The 22770-nt window shown below is 56.2% G+C and overlaps 2 protein-coding genes and 1 long non-coding RNA gene across 5 annotated transcripts in view; 2 read left to right on the top strand and 1 right to left on the bottom strand.

Annotated features, from left to right (window-relative positions):
- The first annotated feature begins 1034 nt into the window (after positions 1–1034).
- On the top strand, positions 1035–4515 carry Znf575 (zinc finger protein 575). Of its 2 annotated transcripts, none has more exons than XM_052761578.1 (4): positions 1035–2372; positions 2582–2679; positions 3005–3170; positions 3810–4515. In XM_052761578.1, exons 3-4 carry the CDS (start codon positions 3023–3025, stop codon positions 4451–4453), a joined length of 792 nt encoding a protein of 263 aa, XP_052617538.1. In that variant the 5' UTR covers positions 1035–2372; positions 2582–2679; positions 3005–3022; the 3' UTR covers positions 4454–4515. The 2 variants fall into 2 exon arrangements, with proteins under 2 accessions (XP_052617538.1, XP_052617537.1); XM_052761577.1 differs by having other exon boundaries at positions 1041–2372; positions 2582–2684.
- Positions 4516–10370: 5855 nt separating this feature from the next.
- The window catches only part of Xrcc1 (X-ray repair cross complementing 1), a 31638-nt gene continuing 19238 nt past the window's right edge, over positions 10371–22770 (bottom strand). Inside the window, exons 4-17 of one of the 2 annotated variants that reach the window (XM_052761575.1) lie at positions 17909–18067; positions 17271–17345; positions 17068–17179; positions 16556–16665; positions 16377–16482; positions 15944–16202; positions 15597–15713; positions 13335–13428; positions 13083–13212; positions 12314–12368; positions 12091–12227; positions 11320–11410; positions 10706–10781; positions 10371–10611 (exon numbers count right to left, since the gene is read on the bottom strand). In XM_052761575.1, the coding sequence (XP_052617535.1) occupies positions 10498–10611; positions 10706–10781; positions 11320–11410; positions 12091–12227; positions 12314–12368; positions 13083–13212; positions 13335–13428; positions 15597–15713; positions 15944–16202; positions 16377–16482; positions 16556–16665; positions 17068–17179; positions 17271–17345; positions 17909–18067 (1635 nt within the window). In that variant the 3' untranslated portion in view covers positions 10371–10497. The remainder of the gene's footprint in view (positions 10612–10705; positions 10782–11319; positions 11411–12090; positions 12228–12313; positions 12369–13082; positions 13213–13334; positions 13429–15596; positions 15714–15943; positions 16203–16376; positions 16483–16555; positions 16666–17067; positions 17180–17270; positions 17346–17908; positions 18068–22770) is intronic. The other variant, XM_052761576.1, reaches the window with a different exon arrangement.
- LOC128124841 (uncharacterized) lies at positions 10788–17061 on the top strand. Its single transcript, XR_008222993.1, has 4 exons — positions 10788–11161; positions 15383–15554; positions 16540–16698; positions 16916–17061. It is a non-coding gene; the product is annotated as an uncharacterized LOC128124841 (long non-coding RNA).

Raw genomic sequence — 22770 nt, 5'->3', positions numbered from 1 at the left:
ACCTCTGTGAGTTCGAGGCCAGCCTGGTCTACAGAGCAAGATCCAGGACAGGCACCAAAACTACACTGAGAAACCCTGTCTCAAAGAAAAAAAAAAAAAAACACAAAAGAACAAAAATAGCCAACTCCCACAAGTTGTCCTCTGATCTCCGAATACAGATTGCCACGGGCATGCATCAAGCACACGCATATAACTAACAAATGTAATTTTTTTTATTTTATTTTATAACAAATGTAATTTTTTAAAAATATCGGTAAAGGGGCTGAAGAGAGCCCCGTGCTTAACAGCACTACCTGGGACAGGGTGTAGTGGTGCAAACCTTTTACTCAAGCTCTGGGAAGGATCTCTGTGCATTTGAGGTCACTGGTCTACATAGTGAGTTCCAGGACAGTCAGAGCCACATAGAGACATAGAGACCCTGCCCACCCCCTCAAACAAACAAACAGAAAACAGAGAAAACAAAACAAAATGCTTGCTGGTCTTCCAGAGGACCAGTTTGGCTCTAGGCGCCCACATCACATAGTTCACACTCACCAGTGTCTCCAGTCCCAGAGCATCCAGTGCCCTCCCTTCTCTGGCCGCTGCACGTGCACATAAGTAAAAATAAAATAAATCTTTAAAAAATATTGGCAAAAGCCAGGTGGGGTGCCACATCTCTTTAATCTCCTCGTGTCTTTTTTAAAAAATGATTTATTTATTTTTATTTTATGTGCATTGGTATTTCACCTGCATGTCTGTCTGTCTGTCTGTGAGGGTGTCAGATTCCCTGGAGGTAGAGTTACAGGCAATTGTGAGCTGCCACGTGGGTGCTGGTAATTGAACCCAGGTCCTCTGGAGGAACAACCAGTGTTCTCAACCACTGAGCCATCTCTCCAGCCCCTAATCCCCTCATGTCTTTAATCCCAGGCGGGCTGATCTCTGTGAGCTCAAGGCCAGCCTGGTCTACATAGTGAGTTCCAGAACAGCCAGAGCTACATAATGAGACCCTGTCTTTGAGAAAAAAAAAAAAAAGAAGACAGCGTTAATTGAACACTTAGCAAGTTGTAAACACTTTCCATTGATAACTCAATACCAAGAGACCTCCATTTTCTGGATGAGGACACTGAGACCCAGAAATGTGAAATGATCCATGGTCATGCAACTGGAAAGTGGCAGAGTCCAGGGCAAACCAGTTACTCAGCCCCACCAAATAACTCCTGTGGCTCCCAGGCCTGGCCAGATCTTGCGGGTTACCCGGATGAAGACACACCAGTGCAGAGGACTTTTAGGAGCACTTTACAATCAAGTCAATGCAGGGCAGGATATTGTACATCACTGCCTGGAAGAAGGCCAAGCACTCGGTGTCACCCTTAGCCTGGCACTCCTGAACCACCCAGGTTAGAGAAGGGAGGCAGGTGGTACCAGATGCTGGGTGTGGCCTGAGGCTCTAGTCACCCAGAGGTGACTTTTGGGTGTGTCACCCAGTTCACTGAGCTCAGAGTCCTGCCCCCTGCCCTTTCTGGAAGAAACAGCCAGGCTTTCCGTAAACACTTGGAGGAGTGGACGCTAATCCACCCGGAGCTTTTGAAACTGCTCCCAGAGGTTGAACTCAGACTATCTACAGAATTCTCAGTACAAGGCCAGAGAGCCATTGCAGTGGATAGCAGCGGCGGCCAAGCCTAAAGACCCAAGTTCGCTCCCTGGGACGCACACGGTAGAAAGTGAGAACTGATTCCCACAGGTTGTCCACTGACCTCCACACACTCAAACACATCCACATACAACAAATAGTAAGTGTAACAAACTTTTGAAAGAAAACAACAGGGGCACTAACAAAAAGGAGTAGGGCGTGGCTGTCCATGTCTGTCTCAGCACTCTGGAGGTGGTTTGAGGATCACCAGTTCAAGGTCACCCTCTATTTTGTAGGGAGTTCAAGGCCAGCCTGGGCTACTTGAGACCCCATCACAAAAAAAAAAAAAAGAGGAAGAAGAGGAAGATGCATGCAGCCAGCCACGGTAGGCCCCACACGGTGCCAGCCATGCACTTTTCTAGGGTCCTTTGGCCCATAGCTTCGCGCTTGCTCACGAACTTGCCAGCTGGGTGGCGTATCCATCCCCTCCTTCCACCGTGCCTTCCCCCGGCTGCAGCCTCTTACTGGCCGTGACTGCGCATGCGTGCCGACGCCCCCTCCAGCCCCGGATGGGAGGAGGGGGATGGAAGTGAGGTTGGGCCCCGCGGCTTTGCTGGTCTCCTCCTCTCTCTCCTTCCCTCGGGCGGCGTCTCTCTCGGCGCTCACAGGGCGGTGCAGATCCGAAGGTTGCAAGATGGCACACAGGTTTAGCTGAGACGGGAGGGTTCCGGAGCCCCACCCCCGGGAAGAGGCCGCCCTGCAGGTGAGGAGGGCAAGATCCTGGTCCCCTGGAGATAGATTGGGGGCAGGACACCAGGATCTCTCCGCGGACCGAACGTAGACTTGGGTCCGGGTGTCCTGGTTCTGGAGGAGTGCCTGCGATGCCAGACGTTTGAGACTCCCTCCAGTGAAAGTCTGTTCTGGTTCTCTAGGTGGCTCTACACACACCTTCCTTTTCGTCTTTTTCTCCAGGTCTCCTTGTCCTCTGAGGTTCCCAGTTCTATACCAGGGATGCGATTTATCGACCAGAAGGACAGGGTGGACACCGCATCCATGGACTGAGACTAAAGGCAGGGTAAAGTTACCCCCTTTCCACTTGAAATCCCTCCTACTGCACTCGGAGGGCCCACCTCTAGGACAGTGTGTCCAGGGGCACGCCCACTGAGCTCAAAAACCCGCCCCTGGGTTTGGGTGGCGCGGCCACTGACTGTGATCCTTTTTGTATAGCCCCGCCCCTCCCAGGTTTAGCAGTCCCGCCCACTCCGAAATAGCCCCCACACCCCCCAGCAAAAAAAGAATCTCTTGATTTGATTTGCATATCCCCGCCCAGTGTGCGCTTAGGCTCCTCCTTCCAGCCCCGCTGCTTGGTCCTAACAGCTGACCTCCTGGTTTTAGGCTCTCACCCCTGTCTCCATGAACCTGGTAATCACCGGCTTCTTCCTCGCCCTCTGCTCTGCTGCCCCTGGTTCCTCTGCCAGCAAGATGCTGGGTGGAAGCTTGAATTCCGAGGCCAGGATCTCGGAACCTAGTCTCACTTGCCAGGACCCAGTGACCAAAGGAGGTAAAGAGCAGCCCGGGTTGTACATAGGGATCATTCCCCAGGATTGACAGCTGTGAAGAACCAACGTTAGGACCATTTGGGATTACACACGCACACACACACACACACACACACGCACACGCACACGCACACACACGAGCGCGCTTGCATGCAGGTTATGGGGGATTTCCCCATCTGCCTGGACCTCCCATTTGCCGGGGCTCAGGAAATAACAGGAGGTGCATAGGGGATAATGTGGGATTATGGGGAGTACTAGAAATGAACACTTTAGTAGGTTTCGGGACCAAGGTTGGCAACTCTTTTTTGGCAGCCTTTGAGGAGGCCAAGATAGAACGTGGGGTCAGAGGGCAAGCAGACGTGAGGTCCCATCCTTAATGGGACCCCAGTGTGACACTTGCCTGCTCAGACACTTTGAGATGTCCCTCTGGTATACCGTGGTAGCTCAGGCCTCTAATCCCAGGATTCGGGAGACAGAGGCGGGGGATCTCTGTGAGTTTGGGGCCAGTTTGGTCTGCAGAGCGAGATCCAGGCCAGCCAGGGGTGAGGCTGTTTCAGAGAGAGTGGGGAGGGGAGACAGAGCCTGGCCTGGGCCCTGGGAGTGCCTGTTACCAGAAGCTCATCAGCTCTCCTGTCCCCAAGTTCCCCACCAGGACCTGCTGAAACTCAGCCAGCCCGGTGCATCTGGGAGCGTGCCCTCCCGGCCCCGCCGGCGGCCCCCACCCCAGCGCCCGCACCGCTGCCCGGACTGCCCCAAGGCTTTCTCGTACCCGTCTAAGTTGGCCACGCACCGGCTAGCCCACGGCGGCACCCGCCCGCACCCGTGCCCCGACTGCCCCAAGGCTTTTTCATACCCGTCCAAGCTGGCCGCACACCGCCTCACGCACAGCGGAGCTCGCCCGCACCCCTGCCCGCACTGCCCCAAGGCCTTCGGCCACCGCTCCAAGCTGGCAGCACACCTCTGGACCCACGCGCCCGCCCGCCCCTACCCGTGCCCCGATTGCCCCAAGTCCTTCTGCTACCCCTCCAAGCTGGCGGCCCACCGCCACACGCACCATGCCACCGACGCCCGCCCCTACCCTTGCCCGCACTGCCCCAAAGCCTTCTCGTTTCCCTCCAAACTGGCGGCCCATCGCCTGTGTCACGACCCCCCAACTGCGCCCAGCAGCCAGACCACTGGCAACCACCGATGCTCCAGCTGCGACCAGGCCTTTGGCCAGAGGCGCCTCCTGTTAGTTCATCAACGCAGCCACCACCAGTCCGAGGGCCAGGGAGAGAGGGAGTGAGCAGTGGGTCCTCACACCCCCTCGGCCTCCATCACGTGTCAATAAAGACCTGGAATTTCTAAGCCCTGCTTTATGTGTGGACTTCCCTTTTACAGGGAGAAAGAAAGGGTCTTGATACATGTAGCCCAAGCTGGCCTGGAACTCTCCGTCTTCTTGTGTGGCCTTCCAAATCCCGGGTTCCAGTTATGTACCCCCCATGCTCGTTTGGGATTGGCTATATTGGAATCTGGTTTAGAGGGTTGGGAAAAACTCTATTCCTGTGGAGAGGCAGGTGTCATCAGGTTGGCACTGGATTCAAACCTTGATCACTGGCCCCACCTGCTCCCCTACACACACACACACACACACACACACACACACACACACACACACACACACACACACATTTGTATGGCAACGGTAAAAAGCCTGCTGGCATCTTGGGTTGGTGAGGCATACGGGCACACAGGCTCTTTGCTTACTGTTGAAAGTAACTCGGTGCTTCTGCCTTGGCCATAAGGCATTTACAACATGCACTTATTTGTTGCAGGGATTTATCTCGTACGCTCAAGCCTGTAGTAAAGGCTTAAGGGGACAGCACTGTGGTGTGGCCACACTGGGGCCAGTAAACAGAGGGGAATGTGTGGCTGTAGGAAAGAAGCCAGAACTGTGTATACAAAGTGCCCTGAGCTCAGGAGGTGATAGGGGCCAAAACAAAGGACAGACCACCAGCAGCACACATACTGGAACAAAGCTGGAGTGCCTCTGAATCTCTTGGGGACCTTGGACAAGGTTTGTAACTTCTCAGGACTCAGGTGCATTATCTGGGAGATAGGACTTTGTGTTTGTGGGATATTTTATTTTATTTTATTTTTTGGACAGGGTCTCATGTCTCCAGGCTGTCCTTGAACTTACATGGTGCTGGGGATTGAACCAGAGCCGAATGCTAGGCAAGCATTACACAAACAGACTCGCACACTTTTTTCTTTTCTTTTTCTGTGTGTCTGAGCATTTTGCCTGCATTCATGCATGTGCATCACATGTGTACCTGGTGCCTGTAGAGATGAGAAGAGGGGGTTAGATCCCCTGGAACATTAGAGAGGGTTGGGAGCCGCCATGCCGGAGCAGAACCCTGGTCCTTTGCACAAGCAACAAGTGCTCTTAACCACAGAGCCATCTGTTAAGCCCCAATAAACACACCCTTTCTCCCCCCGGCCCTTTTGGCTGTTTATCTTTTTTCATTTTATTTTTTTTTAAGATATGGTCTGTGTAGCCTTGGAATTCACGATTTAGATCAGGCTGCCTTCAATTTCTGAGACCTGCTTGTGTCTGCCTCCCAAGTGCTGGGATGAAGTGTGTGCCACCACACCTGGTCCCCTTTTTGGTGTTTTAAGATAAGGCCTTATTCTGTAGCCCAGGCTGGCCTTAAGCTTATGGCAATTCCCCTGCCATGGCCTCCTGAATGGGGATTGCAGGCGTTTGCCAACACTCTTGGTGTAGCGGGGATGCTGTAAACGGTGTGGAAGAGAAAGCTGTCCTGCCAGCACAGTGAAGCGTTTGAAGTCTGGAGTCCGTAAGGATGAGGGAATTGATGTTGCCTACACCTGTGTTCTGTAGCTCTGAATTAAACACCTACCGCGTGTGGAGCCCTGCATGGGGCACTAAGGGTACCACGGTGAAGACCCGGTCTAGAGACAGTGGACACTAGTCAAGTAGTGGCCCAAACCAAAACAAAACGGGGCTGGCAAGATTGGTCAGCCTGACGACCTGGGACCCACATGGGGTGGGGGACCGACTTCTGCAAGCTGTCCTTTGACCTCCATGTGCATGCTGTGGTACATGTACCCCCTCCCCCCATGCACACACTAAATAAATAAATGTAATAACAAAACCGAGCTGGGAGTGGTGCCACACACCAGTAGTTCCAGCACTCGGGAGGCAGGAGGATTGCTAAAGTTCAAGGCCAGACTGGTCTACATAGCAAGTTCCAGGCCAGCCAGGGCTATAGTGTGAGGCCTTGTCTACAAATAAAATATACTAACAACACACATGCTAGGTCTACTTGCAAGAACAAGTCTGAGAGGCTTGGCACACTGCTTTCCAGACACGGGAAGATGGGAAGGCTGCAGTAGTAACATCTGTGGTCTTAAATGCTCACAGTCCCATGCTTGTACAGACATATGCCAAGCCTTACCTGTCTCCTGGGGATGACAAAATATTCATGTGAGGAGCCAGACAATTTACAGGATTTGTTGTCTTCCTCCATCACGAGGGTCCCAGGGATCGAACTCGGGTTGTCAGACTTGGCAGCAAGCACCCTTACCCACTGAGCCGTCTCCCTGGCCACCTGGTTTTTGTTTGTTTGTTTGTTTATTTAAGAGATGAAAGGAGAGGTTTTCTTGGCTAGGTTTTCAGATAATACATCATGATGTAGAAAGTGTGATGGCTGAGGCATTCAGGGGTTAGATCCATGGCAGTGGGAACATTCAAGATTATAGCATGGCCTGCTCATGCCGTCTTAGGAAGCAAGAGGTGTTTTGGTTTTTGAAATAGTTATTTCAAGCTGGCCTTACATGCATTATGTAGCTGAAGATAACCTGGACCTTTTTTTTTTTTTTTTTTTTTTTTTGAGACACTATGTAGGCCTGGCTGGCCTGGAACTTACCATGTAGACCAGGCTAGCCTAAAATTCAGAGATCTGTCTGCCTCTGCCTCCCAAGTGCTGGAATTAAAGGTATGCACCACCACCACCCGGCTCTTAGGTTTTTTTTAAGTTTAGATTTTACTCTTTTATGTGTATGGGTGTTTTGCCTGCATGTATGTCTGTGTACCATGTGCATGCCTGGCATCTGCGGTGATCAGAGGAGGGCACTGGATCCTTTAGGACTGGAGTTATAGGTGGTTGTGAGCCATCACGGGGGTGCTGGGAATTGAACCTGGGTCCTCTGCAAGAGCCAGTGCTTTTAACCGCTGAGCCAACTCTCCAGCTCCTAAGTTCTATCCCCCCCCCCCAGGGTGGTATCTCACTATGTAGCCCAGGCTAGCATCAAGCCTAGAGTCTACCCGCTAAATGCATATGCCACCTAAACCTGGCTTGAGATACAAATCTGAAGAGTAAAATCCCAAATGTTTAGATGGAAGGGAGAATTATATTAGAGACCAGAAGCAAAGAACGTTTATTTGAAACCAAAAATAGAGCACCCGTCCTGAAAGGAGAGAGACGAGCCTGACCACGCGCAGGGGCAGTGACACCCGGGAGGAGACTCGCGCCTGCAAGCATGTTAGCTGGTGCACTGGGACCTGAGGAGGTGAGGAGCCAAGAGCTGAATGTTCCGGAAGTGGACAGAGGAAGTGAGCAGGCCGTTGGGCTGCAAGCCGCTGGGGAAGCCTTGGAGGAGCGGGGGAGAGGTGGGATCCTCCCTGCCCAATCCTAGCTGTGGGCCCTCTCTCGGGGTTGAGACCTGTCCATGAAGGGTCCTTCCAAAGCTCTCACAGGAGCAGTGGTTGCACAGAAGTGAGGCACGAGGGGTGCATATTGTATAAGGCCAGCACTTATAAAAGTGGAGAAAGGAGGGTCAATTCAAGGTCACCCGCAGCTACCTATGGAGTTTGAGGCCAGCCTTGGGCTATGAGACTGTCTCCAAAACAAAGAAACCAAAGGCATTGGTCTGGTCCAACCTTACCTTGTACAGATGGTGAAAATGAGGCCGAGAGGACTTACCCAGGACCAACAGGACAGTGGCTGAGTGGGTGGAAGCGGGTCTCTCGGCAGGCAGCCCGATGCCCTACTTCCTGCCGCTCCTCCCAAGGCAGCTTGTGCATGTCCCAGTCCCTGCAGAGGGCTGGTACTCCTTTGAGAGTATAACCTTCCTCATAACCCTATCTAAATGACCCCGTCCTGCCCACTGTTTGCCATGCTGCCCACACTGCATTTGCCACTGCCCAACGCTGCGCTGAACACCTGCTCACTCCCCTGCCCTGCCACTGCCAAGCACTCGGGTCCCATGAAATCAGGGACTAGCGTCTTTCTTCACTCTACATCCCTAGCATCTCACAGATGGAGGACGTGTCATTTCATGGTGCTGGGAATGTGTGGGTACAGCATGTGGGGAGGGAGTATGAGGCGGGAAGGATGAAGGCTCTGGGTCAGTGGTTATTAAATAAATCAGTGCAGGGCCTGGGACACAGCCCAGTGGAGTGGTTGAATGTGAAGGCCTGCATCCAATCCCCAGTACTGTCACCAAAATAGTGATCAGCCCAGGAGGGGATCAGGTCACCAGGGAAGTCTTTCTCTGTGTAGCTCTGGCTGTCCTGGAACTCTCGCTGTAGACCAGGCTGGCCTTAAACTCAAAGATCTGCCTGCTTCTGCCTCCCAAGTGCTGGGATTAAAGGCACACACTGGCTTTTTTTTTCTCTCTTCAAGTTCACCAAGACAGTCTCGTGTCACCCAGGCTGGCCTCAAACTTGCTATGTAGCCAAGGATGACTGACCTTAAATTCCTGATCCTCCTGCTTCTACATCCCAGACACTGTGATGACAGATGTGTACCACCCCATGTGGCTCATCACAGGGTCTTTGTAAGACAGGGAAGCAGGAGAGGCATGAGCCCAGTGATGTGAGGTGCAAAGACGCAGCCACCTCAGACCAGCTGTGGGCAGCCCCTGTGGGCTGGAAAACGTTGCCTGCTCAGTCACACCTATTTTAGTCTAGACACCCACTCTGGATCCGAGACCCCCAGACCTGCTGGAGAACACTTGTCTGAAGCCACCAAGTCTGTGGCCCCTGACTCCAGTGCCGGGAGTGCGGCTGGACCAGACGAGCCATGACCCACTGACCAGGTACACAAAGCCCCAAAACAGGGTCAGTGTGGCCAGCCAGTCAGCGAGACAGTGGAGGGCGGAGAAGATCGGTGACCCTTGGCTGGGTAAAGTTAAGTTAGCAAAGGGCCTGGCACGTCCAAGAGGAGGTTACCCAGGGTCAGGTCTCAACTCTGACCCTGGCCTTTGTCCTGCTTAAAGCCCCTTCTGGCCTCACCCCAGAAGGTCCAAACTCCTAGGCCTGGAGTTCACAGCCCTCCAGGGCAGGCCCATCCAAAAGAACTTTCCCTGGAGAGGGTGTGTTTTGAAGTTTGCAACCCTGTGACCGAGGACTGATGTCAGCCTCCCTGCTGCCTTTCTCTCCCTCTTCTTGGCCCTTTTTTTTTTTGGTGGTGCGGGGGAGTAAGGTCTCACAATGCACCTTATGCTGGCCTCAACACTTATTGATCCTCCTGTCTCTGCCTTCAAGAACCAGGGCCACATACCATTACTCTTTTATATTCAAAGGCTACCTGTGTCTAGTGGCAACCACAATGGCTGGCACCTGAGGACTGTGCTCATCTTTCCAGCCAAATCTACCCCAGAGCTCCTCCCTGTGAGCAGCCGCAGGCTCCGCCCACCTCCTCAGGCTCCGCCCACCACTGGCTTTTGTCCCTGTCACCCCCGTTCCTTTTCCCCTGATCCCCTTACAGCCCTGTTCCATTCCCGCCTTCAGCTTGGAGTCTTGAAGGGGCCTCCAGGACTTGGATAACCTGATGACAACAGCCTTCCTTCCGCCCACCCTGCCTCCCAGGTGGATGTAAACTATGCTGGCAATGCCACAGTGTCACCAGGAAAGGGACCTGGGAAGCCGGCACATGCTCTGATCATCCACGCCTCCAGCTCAGAGCCCACTGAGAGACACCCAACGCAATGGATGGCGCAGATCAGGGAGAGGGACAGTGCTGAGTGAGAGTTTCCACTCCCCACTCCCGTCAGCACAGGACTGCAGAGCCACTGGGGAGAGCAGCTTCTCAGTGGATCTCCGGTGGAGGGGCCCGCCCGCCTCTTCCCAGAGCCCTGGCCAGCACCGAGGGCAAGCTGACCCCAAGCCGAGCTGGAGCCCCCTGAGGAACAACTGCTCCAAACAAAGTCTCCTTTATTAAACCCACGTGTGCGCACACGGGTGTGCACGCTCAGGCCTGGGGCATACATCACATGTGCACACAGGCCTGTGCATACATCACACGTGCACACGGGCGTGCACGCTCAGGCCTGGGGCACCACCCCATACAGCTGGTGGGGGAGTAATTTCTGCTTCTCGTTACAGCTGTAGATCCAGCGGGGCCGGACGAACGCCAGGGAAGGGTTGTCCATCAGGGCCTGGGGGAGAGGGCCACATGGGAATACGTGGTCAGAGGACAGAGGGACACCAAGGTGGGTCGGGGTTCCCCACCTCTGGCCCCCCGGGGCTCACCTCCTCAAAGCTGGGGTCCCACTCCTGGGCTGTGATAACAAACTGGACGCGCTCACTCATGTAGTCCTCGAGCTCCCTGGGGGAGAGAAGAGGTGTGTGTGTGTGTGGGGGGGTGAGCGGCCTGCCCACACGCTCAGGTGTGTCTCACTGTCCGATGGAGCACGTTCTTTCTCTTGTCTCTCTGGCTGAGATCCATATTAAAGTCTCTTTTTAACAGCCCCGACTCTGCTTGAGGCGGAGGGACACCATGATGCAGGGCCCTTCCAACACACAGCTCCTAGTGTTCTCCACGTGGTAGGCAGTGTCCTCTCTCCGGCCAGCTTTTCCTTCTCTTTTCTGTTGTTTTTTAGCTTGACCTCTGCCCCTTGGAGCTGCCCGTGAGACCTCCCACACAGCAGCCTTGACAAGTCACACCAGCAAAGTCCACCAGAGTGCTAACCCTCTCAGGAGTGGGAGGTGAGCAGGGCTCCACGGCACAGTGGACGGGGCTGGCACATGGACTCTGCGGCCTGTACTCGCCCTGCTGGGCACACTCACGTCACCTTCCCACAGCCCATACCCTCTGAGTCAAGCTGCCAGCCTGACCGGGACCCACCCCCAAGCCCACAACTGACCCATTGAAAGCTGTCACATATCGGATGAGCTTCCTCCTCTCATCCCCAGGGAACTCCCCGTACAGGAAGAAGTGTTTGCCCTGGAAGAAGTCTGTGGGAGAAACGGGAAAAGGGAAAACGTGAGGCCCCCAAACCCCAGACCCCGACCGGGATCGTTGAGTACTTGGGAACAGAGGACGGTGGAGGTGCTTAGACAAAGAGGAGGTGCTCACAGAGTGGGGACCCGTGAGTAGTAAATTCAGGTCTAGCCCCCATCCAAGGCGTCAGGGGCGCACACACACACACACACACACCATTGGCTTAACATTGTCAGCAACGAGTGTTAAACATACAATGTGCCAAGCTGGGCACATTGCCTTTAATCCCAGCTCTCGGGAGGCAGAGGCACGCGGATCTTTGTGAGTTCGAGGGCAGCCTGGTCTACAGAGTGAGATCCAGGACAGGTTCCAAAGCTACACAGAGAGACCCTGTCTTGAAAAAACAAACAAACAAACAAAAACCCAAAAAAAACAAAAAACAAAAAAACAAACCCCCACTCAGGTGTGCAGGGACAGCAGGGCAGCCCACAGCTTGTTTGGGGGCAGGGTGGGGAGTCTTGAATCACTGGTCAGCAAATGAGGTCGCTCACCCTGGGAGGGTCACCACACAGCAAGATCACACTGGTGGGGGCAGGAAGCTGTCGGCAGGGGTGAAGAGGGAGCCCCAGGAAGAGGAGTGCTGGGGGGGGGGTTAAGGCACAGCAGTGACCCTCAGAAGTCAGGGACTTCGAACCTGGGAGCTCTGGAATCGGCAGGTCAGCCTCCATGGAAGCCTCGTTGTCTGTGTTCTCATCTGTGGAGCCAGCATACGGGTCCTCACCATTCTCCCCTGGAGCTGGGGGCTGCCTCTGCTCCCTCTGCTTGGCCACCCTGGGGGGTCAAGCCGTGTGGAGAGAGCACTCAGGGAGCAGATGCCCACACCCAAGGCCAGGCCACACCTGCCCAACCCAGCCTACCTCCTCAGCTCATCCTCGGTGTCCCCGGAATCTTCCGCCCCGTTGTCCTGCCCTTCTGCGGTAGCAACTCAGTCAAAAGGCTGTTTTTCTGGGGAGTCTGTTAATACCCCTCTCAGAATGGCACCCGAAAATAGAGCCAGGGGCTGCGAACTCAACCTCAGCTGCCTTCTCTATCTAGTTTTCTGGACCCACAATGCCCTCCTTCACTCCACTCATCGAGATACAGCCCTTCCCCCTCAGACTCAGAAATCTGTACCCTAGTCCTGTCCCAAGACCCAGGATCCAGGCCCAGCTCTCCTCCCTCACACCCAGGGCTACAGGCTCCAGCCCTCCTCCCTCAGACCCAGGATCCAGGCCCAGCCCTCCTCCCTCAGATCCAGGGCTACAGGCTCCAGCCCTCCTCCCTCACAGACACAGGATCCAGGCCCAGCCCTCCTCCCTCACAGACTCAGGATCCAGGCCCAGCCCTCCTCCCTCACAGACACAGGATCCAGACCCAGCCCTCCTCCCTCAGACCCAGGAGTCCAGGCCCAGCCCTCCTCCCTCACAGACCCAGGATCCAGGCCCAGCCCTCCTCCCTCAGACCCAGGGGTCCAGGCCCAGCCCTCCTCCCTCAGACCCAGGGGTCCAGGCCCAGCCCTCCTCCCTCAGACCCAGGGATCCAGACCCCAGCCCTCCTCCCTCAGACCAGGGGTCCAGGCCCAGCCCTCCTCCCTCAGACACAGCAGTACAATAGGAGTACAGACCTCCCCCTCACTCAGACTCTAACCTGACTGTTCCCCCTCAGTGTCACTATTGTCCTGGGGTCCTGGTGAGGGTACTTTGGTGTCTTTTGGAGTTGGTGGTCTTTGGGGTGAGCTGGGTCCTGCTGCCTCGGTCTTGGCTTTGGCCTGGGGCCGCTGAGGAAGGAGGGCTGGGTGAGGTCAGAGGCAGTATGAGGCTGTGGACAACCAGCAGGGGGCAGAAGCAGGAAGGCTGAGGACTCCCAGCACTCCCTCCTGGCCGGGTCGGGGCGTCGGACCTTTCGGGGAGGCTTGGGAGTTTCCTCTTCACCGCTCTCACTGTGAGAGTCCCCCTCGTCCTCACTGCTGGAGCCAAGACCGGCCAGGAGGTACCTAGGGAAGAACAGGCCCTCAGGCACAGAACTAACGAAGAACGCTGCGGGTGGGGGGTGGCTGTAATAGGAACCCACTGCCCTGCCCCCTCCCAGCTCCAGGGGGGGTCCACAGCATGCCAGGGGAAGATCTGTTCCATTTGAGAGAGAAAAGAGCAAGGGGAGACGGTCTTCCCTTTGGGAATCGAAGTAGGATGCCCAGCAACAGGGGGAAATTCTCAAAAGCAAATTCAGGTGGAACTCTGAATCTGGGGTCCCTGCATCTGCACATTCAACCAATCACAGATCAAAGCGGCATTTGTACTGAACATCCACAGACCTGCTCATTACTCCCAACAACACGGTGTGAGAAGGGCTTACATGGCATCCACATAATGCTGGTTATAAACCACCTGGAGATGATTCAGAATATGAGAGGAATCTGGCCTGGTGGGCAGGTCTGTAATCCCACTATTCAAGAGGCTGAGGCAGGAGGATTGCAAGTTCAAGGCTTGCCTGGGCTATAGAGTAAATTTAAGACCAGCCTGGGTAATTTAGTAAGACCCTGCATCAAAATAAAAACTGGAAAGGCTAGGGACACAGCTTAGTGGTAGAGCCCCTGCCTAGAATCCCCCAGTGAGGGGCTGGAGTGTGACTTAGTGGTAGATCCTTGCCTAGAATCCCCCAGTGAGGGGCTGGGGGTGTGGCTCAGTGTAGAGCCCCTGCCTAGAATCTCCCAGTGAGGGGCTGGGGGTGTGGCTCAGTGGTAGAGCCCCTGCCTAGAGTCCCCCAGTGAGGGGCTGGGGTGTGGCTCAGTGGTAGAGCCCCTGCCTAGAATCCCCCAGTGAGGTGCTGGGGGTGTGGCTCAGTGGTAGAGCCCCTGCCTAGAATCCCCCAGTGAGGGGCTGGGGGTGTGGCTCAGTGGTAGAGCCCCTGCCTAGAATCCCCAGTGAGGGGCTCAGCAGTTGCTTAGCATATGGGAAGACTTGGGTTCAGTTCTTAGCAACACACAGACACAGACACACACACAGAGACACACACACACACACACACGTGAGGCTGGAGAGATGTTTCAATGGTTAAGAGCTTATACTGCTCACAGAGAACCCCAAGTTGGGTTCCCAGCACCCACACCAGGTGCACAACTGCCTCTCACTCTGGCTTTAAGGGATCTTGACACCACTGGCCTCCTCAGGTACCTGAGCACACACATGCAGACCCCCAACACAGATGATATATGCACATACACATAATTTAAATAACAATAAAATATTTTAAAAGTATGTGGAAAGATATGTGCACTTTTTATGTAAATACTCTTTTGCGGCTTATAAGCAACTTCTGTATATGCATATTTTTAAAGATTTACTTATTTTTATTTTACACGTGCAAGTGTTTGCCTGCATGTATGTCTGTGCATCATTTGTGTGCCTGGTGCCCACAATGACTAGAAGAAGTCACGGGAAGTCATGGGATACTCTGAGACTGGAGTTAGATGGTTGTGAGCTGCCATGTGGGTGCTGGGAATTAAACCCGGGGCCTCTGGAAGAGCAGCCAGTGCTTTTAACCACTGAGCCATTTCTCCAGCCCCAACCACGTTCAGAATCTTGATCCTCAATAGATTGTGTGTGTGCTGAAACTAGGCCCCACTCTGACATACTAGGAACCATCAGGACACACCTGTGGGATAAGAGAGCCCACAAACGCCCTCACATTCCTTCAGGATGATCACGGAGCTGTGGTCGATGTTGACACCAGAGAACTAGCTTCCAGGGCTATGTGGATCCCAAACGCAATATGGAGTCCACTGCCTCCTCCAGGTCAGTGGACCCTCCCACCGTCCTGTCTTAGTCCCTCGGACCCAAGTACCCAGGTTGAGCCCTGCTTCTGAACACTCTCACGTGACATCCTGTGACCCAGGTCTCCTGGCCCCAGCCCTCGGCGCTTGGATCTGACTGCTCTCCTCCACCCCACAGGTCATCCCGAGCTCCTGCTGTCGGCAGCCCTGTGGATCTTCCACCTCCCACTGCACCCTCAAGGGGACGGACGGACGGACGGACGGACGGACTGACGGACGCCGCTGTCGGTCCCCGCACACCCAGCACGCCCTCTGCCTGTCTCGCCCAGCTCTGGACCAGAGGCAGGCAGGTGTGCGAGCTGCCTGAGAGGCGGGACATAGCGAGGCCTCACCTCCGGGAGGGCAGCCGGCGGCGCATGCGGTGACAGTCCAGCACCCACTCTTTCCGCACAATGCGGCCTCCGAGGCCCAGGACCTGGCTGTACTTGGGAGTGTTGGCAAAGGCACACCTGGGGGGTGCAGAAGAGGGACGTCAGAGGTGATCTGAACAAATGCGGCAGTGTGAGAGACAGCAGAGTCGGGGCTGAGGGAGGCAGGAGGCAGAGAAAGCCAGGCAGCCTCCAGAGAACTACGGAGGCAGAGACAGACAGACAGAGACAGACCAGGAACAGTGAAACCAAGAGGACATGCAGGGCAGCACAGGGAACGGGGAGGGTGGCATGGAGGGTTGGAGGCCTACACGAGGTGTGTGCTGTCCGGGGTCCAGTCTGGCCGATACTTGGCCCCCAGCTCCAGGGCTTTGTCCCGAAGCTCTGAGCGGAAGGGGTTCTGGAAGCCACTGAGCACCACCACCACACCCTGAAGAATCTTCCCCAGCTCCTGGGGGCCAGCTCGAGCTACCCTGGGCTCCGTGCTGTCTCCGCGGGGCTTCCCTGGGACTGCCTTCTGTGCTGGGGTAGAGGCTGGCGCTGCAGCTGGGGCACGACCAGGAACAGGCACTGGGAGTCAGAGAACGGAGGTCCAGTTGGTACCCTGGGGCTGTGCATCGGGAAGCACCAGCTCCCACAGGCCACGGGAACCAAGGCCCTCCTGCCTCCTTTCTTAGGCCCCGGCCCTTCCTTTGTGACATACAAGCCCGGGTCTCTCAGAATTAAGGAATCCAGTTTGCTTACATTTGGGTCTCTTGAGGGCGGGTGGCCCTGCTGAAGGTTTGCTGGGAGGCTTCCTGTCTTCTAGATTCAAGTCTGGTTTCCTCTTCCCTTTGGGAGACTCCTGAGGCTGAGGAGGCAGGGATGGGTTGGGGCTTCCAGCTTCTCTCACTCTCCACACCCCCAGTGTCTGACGCCCTCACCTTGGAAGAGCTACCCAAAGCCTTGGAGACTGGAGAGGCAGAGGAGGCCGCACTAGAGGCCTGCAGCGTAGCTGCCGCGTAGCTGGGTCCTGCTGGGTCGCTAGCAGAGGCTACAGAGGGAGACAATGGACTGAGGATGAGAGGTCAGAGCCAAAGACACTGCAGCCCTATCTACCAGCTATCATGTCACCCTCCAATCCGGAAGTGACCCAGGGCTCTAGACCTCCCTCCTCGAGGCTCAGCAGTCCAGGCCCCAGCCTTCCTTCCTGGGCAGCCTCGGCCCCGGACCCAGGATCTAGCCATGCCCCTCATAAGACAAGCCAAGTGTCACACAGCTGAGGCTGAACTCCAATTTTCTAGCTAACCGAGGAGGACCAGAACCGTCTGATCCTCCTGCCTCGTCTCCCCGTGCTGCGGTTTCCGGCACGGGCCTAGGAGGTGAACCCAGGGCTCCGTGCTAAAGGGAGCCCTCTGTCACCGCCAGCCGCAGCAACCGTGCTTCCCACACGCACCCGAGGACGGCTTGCTGATGCGGCCGAAGAAGAGGGCCCCCGGCTTCAGGGAGTTGGCACCGTCATCCTCCTCTCTCACGCGGAACTGGCCGAGCTTGGTCACTGTCACCTTCTAAGGTCCCGCAAGGTCAGTGCTGTGGGAAGGCTGTGCAGGCAGGGGGAGAGGCAGGGAGAAGGCCGTGGGGGTGACAGGTGCAGCTTACCTGGGACGGAGCCTCCGCCTCATCTTTGTCTGGAGGGCTGTGAAACCTCACAAAACTCAGGCCGTAGGGCGAGTCCTGGAACGTGAGGTGTCTGGGTAGGACAGAGCTAGGCTCTCATGCCCCTTCACGTAGGGGAGCCCTTTCCGGCTCGGTCGAAGCAGGTGCCCCGGGAGGACGATGGCGATGATAATAACATTAACCCTCACGAGCCCTAACTGCAGACAAGGTCAGGGCTCAGCCCTCACCCTGGACTGACTCTCTGACTTTCCTTGCAAATGGAAGTCAGCTGGCGGGCAGCGAGTCCACCTCCAGGCGCCCTGTCTGGGGCCACTTCTGGGATATAGAGCTACCCAGGGCTCTTTGCGCCTCTGCTGTCAGGATGCAGAAGGTAGGAGCCTGAGTTCCTGGCCCCAGCATGATGGCATTAACCAGAGCCTGATGGGCCTCAATTCACCCTCTAACACTCCCTCCAGGGAACTAAGCTGCTTGTCACTGGAGGGCCTCCAACCCATGGCTGGAAACACAGAGACCAGGACCCGACAGGGACAGCAGCTGTCCACTGCTCCCAGCTCTCTGGACTCAGATGGGCCTCTCAGCCACCCCCTGCGCCGGGCCATGTCTGCTTCCACACTCGGTACCTTGCTGTATGGCTGGCTGCACACGATTTTAACGCGGTCCCAGCGCTTCTCGGCTGCTGCCCGGACTAACTTGTCAGGTCCAAACATACGAACTCGGTTCAGGTTCGAGCCACTTCGGCTCTCAGACGGGGACATGAAAGAGGAGGTGACCAGAAGGACCTAGGCAGGAGACAGCACAACAAATGAGGAACAGAGCGACGTGACGATACAGAGGACACACGCCGGAAGGAGTCCCCAGCAGAGGAGGAGTCTTGGTGAGAGGCGCAGGACTCGAATGCTCTTTGGAAATGCACAGCCGAGTCAACTCGAAGGCCAGGAGAATTACAGGAGGCCAAAACTGAGAGACCCAAATCCAAAGGTGGAGAGAGCAGCGTCAATTATCAAGGGATGCTTCCCCGCCCACGCCCACAGGCAGGGGTGGCCCTGTGCCGTCATGGGTGGCTCTGCTGAGAGGAGAGAGGAGGAGCGAGAGGCTGCAAGCGGCAGGACAGAAGGCTCCCCTCGGCCACGGGCAGATGTTGGGAGCACTACCGCAGATATTGGGAGCACTACCCCAGCTCCCTCTGCCGCATCCCGTGAACCCAGTCTGCAGCATCCTACACTAACCCCCTCTCTGTGACACAGCAGTAGAAAGGGTGGGGCACACCCGCTCTTCAGGATCTGTCTCAGCCCCCATGACCCCTCTACACTGTGGCAGATGTTTCCATCGTCCCAACCTACCTGCTGCGCCTCATCCCAGGGGCCAAGCTGCCCTGCATTTTCTTCATCAGACCCCAATCTTACAGTAAGAGTTGGTAACTACATTCTTATGTAAATCCTGTCCACAGAAATAATGGACATGGTCTCTGGCTCCAGGTCATGGCAGGGCCACCACAGAAGCAAGGATGTGGATAGCCCCGTCTGGACTACATAGTGAAGCCTTGTTTTAAAAATAAATACCACCAAGCTGGGCGACGGTGGTGCACACCTTTAATCCCAGCACTCGGGAGGCAGAGGCAGGCAGATCTCTGAGTTCAAGGCCAGCCTGGTCTACAGAGCGAGTTCCAGGACAACCAGGACTGTTAGACAGAGAAACCCTGTCTCGAAAAAACAAAAACAAATCAACCAAATAAATAGAATATAATGGTTCATGACTATAATCTTAGCATTGGCTACAGAGACTGACTCTGTCTTAATAATAATAATAATAATAGTAAAAGAAAGAAAGAAAGAAAGAAAGAAAGAAAGAAAAGAAATAAATGAATAAATACACACACTTATGAGGACACAGCTGCCATGACAGGGGTCCCAGAACCCACACACTGCAAACTCTGACTCAGGAAGGCCACAAATATTCAAATCATCAAACATACACTATGCATGCTTAAGAGTTCAAGGAAATATTTCGCCAGGTGTGATGACGCACATCTTTAATTCCAGCACCCTAGAGGCAGAGGCAGGCGGATCTCTGTGAGTTCAAAGCTAACCTGGTCTACAGAGTGAGTTCCAGGACAGTGAGGGCTTACACAGAGAAACCCTGCCTTGGGGGGGGGGGGGGAAGAGTTTAAGGAAACACATGGAGATACTTACAGCAGATGAAGGAAGAAATGACCATCAAAACTGACCGAGTAGGTCTGGACAACGAGAGAGCTGAGTGCCCAACACAATGGACTAAATCAAGATTGGGAGCAAGCCCCACCCTTCTGCCGTGGTTGGACCATGATGTAGCTCTGACCAATCAGACAGAACACAAAGACTTTTTCTTCCTTCTTAAAGAAAGGTGAGAGCCAGCTGGTCATGGGGTGGGGGGGGTGGGGGGGGGAACTGGCCTCTAATTCTAGTACTTAGGAGGCTGAGGCAAGATCACAAGTTCAAGACCAGTCTGAGCTACACAGTGAGATGCTGTCTCAAAAAAAGGGGGAGGGGGAGAGGTGCGGCTCAGCTGGTGTAAGTGTTTGCCTCACACACAGGAAACTGGAGTTAAATCACTTGTGCAGCATAAAATGGGCTGTGGTGCTAAACACTTGTAATCTGAGCACTCAGGAGGTGGAGAGAGGACATTCAGAGTGCAAGGCCACCCGTAACTACACAGCTATGTTCAAAGTTAGTGAAAGAGGGGTGGGAAGCCAGGTGTGGTGGCGTACCCCTGTAAGCCTGGCACTGGCACTTATGAGGTGCTGTCAGGAACAGTGTGTAAGGCCAGGCTTAATAACATAGCAAGTTTGGGACAAGCCTGGGCTACATATGACCTTTTCTCAAAAAACCACAGGGAGCATAGGATGCAGAGAGGGTGCAGAGGATGCAGGGAGGGGGCAGAGGATGCAGGGAGGGGGCAGAGGATGCAGGGAGGATGCAGAGGATGCAGGGAGGAGGCAGAGGATGCAGAGAGGAGGCAGAGGATGCAGAGGATGCAGGGAGGGGAAGAGGATGCAGGGAGGGGGGCAGAGGATGCAGGGAGGGGGAAGAGGATGCAGGGAGGGGGAAGAGGATGCAGGGAGGGGAAGAGGATGCAGAGAGGGTGCAGAGGATGCAGGGAGGGGGCAGAGGATGCAGGGAGGGGGAAGAGGATGCAGGGAGGGGGCAGAGGATACAGGGAGGGGGCAGAGGATGCAGGGAGGGGGAAGAGGATGCAGGAAGGGGGCAGAGGATGCAGGGAGAAGGCAGAGGATGCAGGGAGGGGGAAGAGGATGCAGGGAGGGGGCAGAGGATGCAGAGAGGGTGCAGAGGATGCAGGGAGGGGGAAGAGGATGCAGGGAGGAGGCAGAGGATTCAGGGAGGGGGAAGAGGATGCAGGGAGGGGGCAGAGGATGCAGAGAGGGTGCAGAGGATGCAGGGAGGGGGAAGAGGATGCAGGGAGGGGGCAGAGGATGCAGAGAGGGTGCAGAGGATGCAGGGAGGGGGCAGAGGATGCAGGGAGGGGGAAGAGGATGCAGGGAGGGGGCAGAGGATGCAGGGAGGGGGCAGAGGATGCAGGGAGGGGGAAGAGGATGCAGGGAGGAGGCAGAGGATTCAGGGAGGGGGAAGAGGATGCAGGGAGGGGGCAGAGGATGCAGGGAGGGGGCAGAGGATGCAGGGAGGGGGCAGAGGATGCAGAGAGGGGGCAGAGGATGCAGGGAGGGGGAAGAGGATGCAGGAAGGGAGCAGAGGATGCAGGGAGGGGGCAGAGGATGCAGGGAGGAGGCAGAGGATGCAGGGAGGGGGCAGAGGATGCAGGGAGGGGGCAGAGGATGCAGGGAGGATGCAGAGGATGCAGGGAGGGGGCAGAGGATGCAGGGAGGGAGAAGAGGATGCAGGGAGGGGGCAGAGGATGCAGGGAGGAGGCAGAGGATGCAGGGAGGGGGCAGAGGATGCAGGGAGGGGGCAGAGGATGCAGGGAGGATGCAGAGGATGCAGGGAGGGGGCAGAGGATGCAGGGAGGGGGCAGAGGATGCAGGGAGGGGGCAGAGGATGCAGGGAGGGGGCAGAGGATGCAGGGAGGATGCAGAGGATGCAGGGAGGGGGCAGAGGATGCAGGGAGGGGGCAGAGGATGCAGGGAGGGAGAAGAGGATGCAGAGAGGGGGCAGAGGATGCAGGGAGGGGGCAGAGGATGCAGGGAGGGGGCAGAGGATGCAGGGAGGGGCAGAGGATGCAGGGAGGGAGAAGAGGATGCAGAGAGGGGGCAGAGGATGCAGGGAGGGGGAAGAGGATGCAGGGAGGGGCAGAGGATGCAGGGAGGGGGCAGAGGATGCAGGGAGGGGGCAGAGGATGCAGGGAGGAGGCAGAGGATGCAGGGAGGGAGAAGAGGATGCAGAGAGGGGGCAGAGGATGCAGGGAGGGGGAAGAGGATGCAGGGAGGGGCAGAGGATGCAGTGAGGGGGCAGAGGATGCAGGGAGGAGGCAGAGGATGCAGGGAGGGGCAGAGGATGCAGGGAGGGAGAAGAGGATGCAGAGAGGGGGCAGAGGATGCAGGGAGGGGCAGAGGATGCAGGGAGGGAGAAGAGGATGCAGAGAGGGGGCAGAGGATGCAGGGAGGAGGCAGAGGATGCAGAGAGGGAGGGGGAAGAGGATGCAGGGAGGGGGAAGAGGATGCAGGGAGGGGGCAGAGGATGCAGAGAGGGAGGGGGCAGAGGATGCAGGGAGGGGGAAGAGGATGCAGGGAGGGGGCAGAGGATGCAGGGAGGGGAAGAGGATGCAGGGAGGGGGCAGAGGATGCAGGGAGGGGAAGAGGATGCAGAGAGGGAGGGGGAAGAGGATGCAGGGAGGGGGAAGAGGATGCAGGGAGGGGCAGAGGATGCAGGGAGGAGGCAGAGGATGCAGGGAGGGGGAAGAGGATGCAGGGAGGGGGCAGAGGATGCAGGGAGGGGAAGAGGATGCAGAGAGGGAGGGGGAAGAGGATGCAGAGAGGGAGGGGGAAGAGGATGCAGGGAGGGGGAAGAGGATGCAGGGAGGAGGCAGAGGATGCAGGGAGGGGGAAGAGGATGCAGGGAGGGGCAGAGGATGCAGAGAGGGGGCAGAGGATGCAGAGAGGGAGGGGGAAGAGGATGCAGGGAGGGGGCAGAGGATGCAGGGAGGGGGAAGAGGATGCAGGGAGGGGGAAGAGGATGCAGGGAGGGGGCAGAGGATGCAGGGAGGGGAAGAGGATGCAGAGAGGGAGGGGGAAGAGGATGCAGGGAGGGGGAAGAGGATGCAGGGAGGGGCAGAGGATGCAGGGAGGGGGAAGAGGATGCAGGGAGGGGGAAGAGGATGCAGGGAGGGGGCAGAGGATGCAGGGAGGGGCAGAGGATGCAGAGAGGGGGCAGAGGATGCAGAGAGGGAGGGGGAAGAGGATGCAGGGAGGGGGCAGAGGATGCAGGGAGGGGGAAGAGGATGCAGGGAGGGGGAAGAGGATGCAGGGAGGGGGAAG

The sequence above is a fragment of the Peromyscus californicus genome, unplaced genomic scaffold (assembly GCF_007827085.1).
Source record: "Peromyscus californicus insignis strain IS unplaced genomic scaffold, ASM782708v3 Scaffold_4__1_contigs__length_199733344, whole genome shotgun sequence".
NCBI classification, from domain to species: domain Eukaryota; kingdom Metazoa; phylum Chordata; class Mammalia; order Rodentia; family Cricetidae; genus Peromyscus; species Peromyscus californicus.
This window is presented reverse-complemented; position numbering and strand designations above follow the sequence as displayed.